This window comes from Hyla sarda, chromosome 10 (assembly GCF_029499605.1).
Source record: "Hyla sarda isolate aHylSar1 chromosome 10, aHylSar1.hap1, whole genome shotgun sequence".
Lineage (NCBI taxonomy): Eukaryota > Metazoa > Chordata > Amphibia > Anura > Hylidae > Hyla > Hyla sarda.
In genome coordinates, this window is record NC_079198.1 from 30,948,084 (window position 1) to 30,955,824 (window position 7,741).

At 42.2% G+C, this 7,741-nt stretch overlaps 1 protein-coding gene across 2 annotated transcripts in view; it reads left to right on the forward strand.

Moving 5' to 3' along the window:
• The window catches only part of LOC130293704 (myosin-binding protein C, fast-type-like), a 93,075-nt gene extending 86,034 nt beyond the window's left edge, over positions 1-7,041 (forward strand). For both annotated transcript variants that reach the window (XM_056542721.1, XM_056542720.1), the window contains exons 26-29: positions 1,532-1,668; positions 1,831-2,017; positions 2,636-2,682; positions 6,348-7,041. In XM_056542721.1, the coding sequence (XP_056398696.1) occupies positions 1,532-1,668; positions 1,831-2,017; positions 2,636-2,646 (335 nt within the window). In that variant the 3' untranslated portion in view covers positions 2,647-2,682; positions 6,348-7,041. The remainder of the gene's footprint in view (positions 1-1,531; positions 1,669-1,830; positions 2,018-2,635; positions 2,683-6,347) is intronic.
• The last annotated feature ends 700 nt before the right edge of the window (positions 7,042-7,741 follow it).

Here is a 7,741-nt window from a genome sequence, read left to right on the forward strand (position 1 = left end):
TCTTCACGGCACCACCAAAGGAGAACTGATGCACTACAGAGTGCTCACTAAAATTAGGGGCAGTTTGTATAATCTGCAGGGCCCTACAGAGCACTTTCTGTTATTGATGATATATGATGATCCTAAAAAGGTGACCACTCCCTTTACATTAACGGGGTTGTCTCACTTTTATTCCATGATGACCATTTAGGTCTTCTTTTTCCCCTACTAAAGGTGCCCATTAATTGAACATTGTTTGAATTCCCTGATATCAGTGGGTCCAGTTGACTATCCAATGTGTATGGGGCATGATGACCACCCTCTGGTGATGTTGGGGAATTAAAGGAAAACTGTCACATATTTTCTCCCGCACTATCCACATGTACTGGTAGATAGTGCGGGAGATGCTGATTAAAACGAGCCCTACCTTGGTCTGATCCGCGCCGCCGTTCGCCCGCAATTTTAGTTTTAATCTCCATGTATATCCGGCTGTAACTGGCAAAGGCGGTGCTTCTGCGGGCTAACTGACACTGACGTCAGCGCCGCTCATGAATATTCATCCCTCCCTCTGGTTAGGAGCGGCGAAGGGAGGGAGAACAGGAAGGATGAATATTCATGAGCGGCGCAGACGTCAGTGTCCGTTAGCCCGCAGAAGCACCGCCTTTGCCATTTACAGCCGGATATACACAGAGATTAAAACTACATGTGCAGGCGAATGGCAGCGCGGATCAGACCAAGGTAGGGCTCGTTTTAATCAGCGTCTCCCGCACTATCCACCAATACCGGTGGATAGTGCGGTAGAAAATATGTGACAGTTTTCCTTTAAGGATTGGTCATGCTGGATTTCAACTTGCTCATACTTTGTTCTACAGGAGATAACCCAGCGTGCTCTGAGAGTTGTTCATTCCCCTCTTCCCAATGATGGTATTTGTGAGTATGGGAAAGTTGGAATAACAGCCAACTCGTGTTTCACTGACAGCTATCTGAGGTGTATGGGTGATGTCTGTGTTCCCTAATAGGACATATGAAGCTAAATAAGAAAAAAAGCACTCCATGGCGTCATATCGCTACAAAGAGTAAATGCACAGTGTATAATGGCGCTTACCAGGGGTGGTTGTACGAGCCCAACACAACAAAAGGACAGTATATAGGATAAAGTGAGGGGTTATCAGCAGCCTTCCCGTTGACCACAATACAAAGCAAACAACAATTCCTCCGATAAGGACAGGATCATCCAGTAACCTCCACAGACAGGTAAGTAAAGACAGGCTTTCTTTACTTACCTGCTTGTGGAGGTTACTTCTGAGTGTCTGGATGATCCTGTCCTTATCGGAGGAATTGCTGTTCGCAAATAGGACTTATGGAAAGCAGCTGTCCTGATGGGATAACCTTTAAGCTGAAAATGTTTTTTGTGAAAAAGACAAACCATTTTTTATTTATTCATTCATTGAGTTCAAATTGCTTAAACTTACTACAAGTTGCTTTATCCAGAGCTACATTGTAAACCTGTACACACATTTAATTTCTCTTATGTTATGTCTGTACTTCACAGGTTTAGTCTACAAACCTCGTGATTACCAAGAAATGGATATCAATGAGGCTCCAAAGTTCCTTACTCCTCTCACAGACCGGGTTGTAGTTGCTGGATATAGTACAGCATTGAATTGTGCTGTAAGAGGTCATCCAAAGGTAAGCAGCTGTCTTTTGTGAAAAACTGTGCACAGCAGAGAACACTAAAATAATTCAGTCCTACATAAATGGGAAAAGTCTTCCAGCGTGTAATTTCTTTTGTTGTAAATCCTATCGCTTAAGATATATACTCGGTAAAGTAATCCTCTGCATCTCATTTAGCCTAGAGTCATCTGGATGAAAAATAAAATGGAGATTAAAGATGATCCCAAATTCCTCATGAAACATAACCAAGGAGTCCTCACTTTGAACATCCGCAAGCCAAGTCCTTTTGATGGTGGAACCTACACTTGCAAAGCCATCAATGATTTAGGGGAAGCTCAGGTGGACTGCAGACTAGAAGTTAGAGGTAACATTTTATCATTTGATTTGAAAATACAGCACAAAAGAATAGCATTTACACACCAATAAGTTCTACCTCAATATAACATTCATATCTTTAGTGTTTTGTTTCAGGCATAGCAGATATAAAACAGATATAATAAAGATGGGCAACCACGATTGGGGTTTTCCTAAAACTACCGTGTCTCAGATTTTGACATAGTGTCTTGGCATGAGATAAGTTGTGACAACATTTTTTCTGTGGCTTCTGCAACTAGAGCAAAAGGAACAGCGTGCTGGAGTTCATTATGAATGGCTCCAAACTTTTACGTGTCAACTAGATTTCCCCAAGAAGTTCATAACTGGACATGAATAATGGATTACCTCCCCCGAAAACCTTCTGAATCATCCAAATAGTTTCCTTGGAGGAATATTTAAGCCTAACACATCTGATGAGATTTGCTCTATGAGAAGTTTTGCTCTAGTCCCCACATTCTGTGCCAGGATACATTGATGTCATACAAAGGGTTTACATCAAATTAACAGTTAATTGATATTTTCCGGGCAGACCTTGTATATAGTTATGAATTATTTATGTAATTTACTGTCCAATATTATGTTTTCCTTTTCTCTGTTCTTTACTCAGTTCCTCAATAAAAGCATCTTGGTCTATTTGACAAGGAGTTACATCCAGTAAGTAGCATATATAACATCATACTTGGTGTAACTAATAAACTAACATGGAGCATTCATACGCCTTGTAATGTCCATGATGTGGGCATAAGGATTGACCAACACAGAAATGTCATTCATTTAGGTGTTGATCCGAAGCTACAAAGTTTGTATCTCTGTTTTATCTAGTATCTTGTCATTTGTGCTATTTTAGGTCTGCCAGATTTCCCAATTGGATTCTAATGAAAAGCTGTAGATAAAACCAATAATAGAAAAAGAAAGTTAATTTCTATGACATAGTATTTATAATACACTTCCACTCAAAATTATAGGTTAGGTCACAGCTCATGGATCAGAACTCCCCTACATAAGGACCACAAACTGGTCACACATTTAAAATTTCTGTATTGAAAGTGCCAATCCTCATAATCTCTCAATGGAAAATAGTTATCTTTGTAAACAAAAATAAAATTTGCATTGGTGGGGTAAATTTTTGTAGTGCCTTATTGATAGATTGATATCTACACCTACTAAGAATTGTCTTTGTTTCTGCTGTAACTAGTATGGCTAGGCTTACTGCAAGAATACTACAGAGTTTCTCTACCTGTCATGAGTCCATCTGATTGTAGGAGTGGGGATCCATAGATTTACAATAGAGCACATCTCTGCAATTAGTCAGATTTGGCAGGGAGTAAAGCGTGCTACCTCGTACTTCACCCAGCTACTGTTTATAGGAGGATGTCTCAGGACTTAAACCCTAATCAATCAAAACTAAAGGCGCAGAAGATATAGCAGGTGGCACAATTGTTCAATTTATATTTATACAGCTTATTATAACACAAGCAAAAAATTATTTCTAAACTGGAACACAGACTAATACGTCTAGGGGAGGTCCACAACTACAAAGCTAAGCATGCCAATAACAACTATGCAAAAAAAAATAGCATTGGCACTCACCCATTTAGATACAAAATGTGAATGCCTGTTGGTCAGGAAAGAAGAACTCCAGCTGAAGTCAAGAGAGCAGCAACCTGTTTCGCAGATCCCCTGCTTCTTCTAGCCAGAAGAAGCAGGGAATCCGTGAAATAGGCAGTTACTTTCCTGGCTCCAGCTGGAGTCAATCTTTCCTGACTGGCGAACATGATTTTAAATAAAATAAAAGTAAATTTTTATATCTAAAGGGGTGAGTGCCAAAGCTATAAACTTTTGGCATATCTGTGTGGTGTATAAAAAGATTTTATTAATGACCAGAACCTGATTATTTACATGTTGCTTACAAAACCAATATGTATATTTGTTTCAGAAATCTAAGGCTGGCCCTCAGATTTCTGCTCTGGATTTACAGGGTGCAATGCACAGATTTGCGCAAGCACTTGCCCCATTGTCATTCAGTGGGCTCATCTTCATCTTTTACATGCAGAATATACAGAAATAACCAGCATGAACTTATTTGCTTGGCAGATTTGTTTTTGTCGAGGTATCAAATGCCCGTGCTAAAATCTTCCATTGTAGAACACCTCTAGAAGTTTTGACAGCAATAGCAGCATAGTCCATGGCACTGTTCTTGTCATTGAAGAGTCCCTCTCATTAGAAAAAAAAACAATCTCTAAAATGAGCCTGGAGAAGCGTGCGGTTATGTACTTCACTCTGTTGCTCACTGCCTGTTCTGTCTAATTGCATATAAGCTCCATAAACAAATAATGGAGTGAGACAGAGACTACCAAAGAATGAAGTGCAAAACTGTGGGCTTCTCCTGGTTCCTTTTAGGCTCCTTTCACTCTTCCGTTGGGACCTGTCACTGGGTCAGGCTCTATCTTTTTTTTTTAGCGAAAACTGACCTGTCACCTTGCAGGTTCCGACGTATCTCGATGGACCCCATTCACTATGATGGGGTCTCGACAGACCCATTATTTTTTAGCGGCAAGTAGCGGGAGAAAAATTTGTGCAAGCACAAATTTTTCTCCTGCTATTCGCGATCCTAAAATAACGGGCTTCACACTGCCGGAGACAAATGGCACTGTGAAAGTAGCCTTGGAGATTAATGGGGTTCTAAATACCCAGACAGACCTTGACTGGTTAAAACTTTTGACATGTCTTTGTGGCAAAAGTTTTTGCTTTGGACAGGGACACTTAAAGGGGTACTCGAACCCTAGACATCTTATCCTCTATCCAAAGGATAGGGGATAAGATGTCTAGGGTGGGAGTACCCCTTTAAAAGATATCGGGACCCTGATATATAGACCCAATAGATCTGTCAGGATTTATCAGGATCAACCAGTCTTTAAAAATCGATTCCATATAGATATCTTGTCCATCTTATGAACAGAAACCAGGGCACTAATGTGAACTGAGCCTTTGAAATTAATTAACAAATAATGTAATAAGTTACATATATACCGTATTTATCGGCGTATAACACGCACTTTTTAGAATTTTTAAAATTTTTAGCCTAAAGTCTATGTGCGTGTTATACGCCGATACCGCCCCAGGAAAGGCAGGGGGAGAGAGGCCGTCGCTGCCCGCTTCTCTCCCCCTGCCTTCCCTGGGGTCTAGAGCCCTGCTACCGGCCCTTCTCACCCCCTGGCTATCGGCGCCGCTGCCCCGTTGCCTCCCCCCCATCCCCGGTGGCATAATTACCTGGGTGGGGTCCGCGCTGCTGCAGGCCTCCGGCGTGCGTCCCCTTCGTCGTTGCTATGCGCTGCACGGCGCGGCGCATGACGTCAGTGCGCCGCGCCGTGCATAGCAACGACACAGGGGACGTACGCCGGAGGCCTGGAGCAGCGCGGACCCGACCCAGGTAATTATGCCACCGGGGATGGGGGGAGGCAACGGGGCAGCGGCGCCGGCAATGGGTGCCGCTGCCCCTTCTCTCCCCCTGGCTGTCGGCGCCGCTTCTCTCCCCCTGGCTATCGGCGCCGGCAATGGGGCGCCGGTACCGATAGTCAGGGGGACAGAACGGGCAGCGGCGCCGATAGCCAGGGGGAGAGAAGGGCCGGCAGCAGGGCTCTAGACCCCAGGAAAGGCAGGGGGAGAGAAGCGGGCAGCGACGGCCTCTCTCCCCCTACCTTTCCTGGGGATGTATCGGGGTATACACGCGCACACACGCACCCTCATTTTACCATGGATATTTGGGTAAAAAACTTTTTTTACCCAAATATCCTTGGTAAAATGAGGGTGCGTGTTATAGGCCGGTGCGTGGTATACCCCGATAAATACGGTATCTATGTACTCTATGCGGGACATTTATCAAGGTACTTAGAGCCTTTTTTTTTCCTTACAAAAGTCGCACATGCGATCACTTTTTTGTGTGACTTTTGTGGGTAAGCAAAAATTTAGAAACAGCCTTACCTAAGCAATTTTCAGTTTTCACTTTGCAGTGGTCACGTATTTATAATGTGCGAAAGTCGCATGTAGGGAAAAAAAAGTCTGCTCCAGGTCTCACATAGGGTACAAAACTCCCGTATGTGAGCAAATTTAAGAAGTCACAAAAAAGTCTCTCAAAAGTCTCAGCTGGCATTTTTTTTTATAGGTTATGAGCACCAAATTTATCACCCCCCTGTGTTAGTATGTGTAGCACATAGCTTACCAAAGCAAACAATGATAAATGTCCCCCTATATCTTTATAATATTTTTCCATGTCCAAAAATGTCTTGCTCATTTTCCTTTTTTTCTATTTTGCAATTCAGGGTTTGGATGAGTTACATGCCGGGTTTTAACTTCATATTCACAAGGAAGAGAAGAAAAATCATCTCTTATAATGTGGTGTCATAAATGTTATATTATTGCTGTTATATTTTGTCATGTATTTTTACCTGAGAACCTCTTATGACTGCTAAACAAAATGTTCTGTCAAACAATCGGTAAGGTTTTGTTTCTTGTAACAATCTGTTGCTTAGCCTGTTCGCTGCTTTCATATAAAGCATATGCAGCAGCTTTGATCTAAAGCCATGTTTTATGTATCTGTTTGCATTTCCTTGTCTTTGCACCACATGCGGTTATATTAAAACTGCCTGATAAACCAACCAGCTATACCAGCTCCCAAAATAGGCAAAGGTTTGTAAGAAGAATATAATTAGAGAATGATGTCAACTGGTATGGAAGATGTTGAGTGTATGTTGGACAAAAACATCCATCTTCAAACCAGCGGTCACTTAGGTCCAAAACAACAAGCATGTGCTTTAAGAAAAAAGAAAGTGAATATTTCTATGTTCAACTGTACTTACACTTGAAAATGTATTTTGGCATTAGTAATGAATACTAAATGTGTGAAGTTAGCTGAACTTTGTGTCCTTTAAAGGGGTACTCCGGCCCTAAGACATCTTATCCCCTATCCAAAGGATAGGGGATAAGATGTCTTATTATGGGGGTCCCGCCACTGGGGACCATCTTTCATGCAGCACCCACCTGTGGGAGCTGCATGCCAGCACTGGAGGCTCTGAGTCTGAAGCCTCACGACTATGGGGCCGGAGTATCGTGACATCATGTCTCCGCCCCCGTGTGACACTTCAGACTCAGAGCCTCCAGCGCTGGCGTGCAGCTCACACAGGTGGGTGCTGCATGAGAGATTGTGGGGGTCCCCAGTGGCGGGAACCCCATGATCAGACATCTTATCCCCTATGCAAAGAAATGTCTTAAGGCCGGAGTAACCCTTTAAGGTGTCCTTTAAGGAAGTGGTCATAAAGTGTCTACTGGATGGGATGAGATGGGTTAAAGACTTGATAGCCATAGCTTCTCCAACTGCAAACTTCACCAGTATACTATTATAAGCAGGTCTAGGAAATTTTCTAACCTGGATTTATATTGTCATTGTGTTGGATATTTCAAGTTCATTGGAGCTTATAAGCCTTGAGAAGTTATGAATTAAGGGAAATCCCATTTAACTGATTAGTTAAAGAGGCACTTGACAAAATATAAAATTCGATACGGATACATTGAAGGTAAAAAGCATGACATGATTAAGGCATGAAGTTATTAAAGGGGTACTCTAGTATCAGAAAATTGTATTTAAATAGGATTAGCACTCCAAGATATATAACTTACTAATAATGGGACATGTAGGGAGAATTAAGTGTTTTTACAG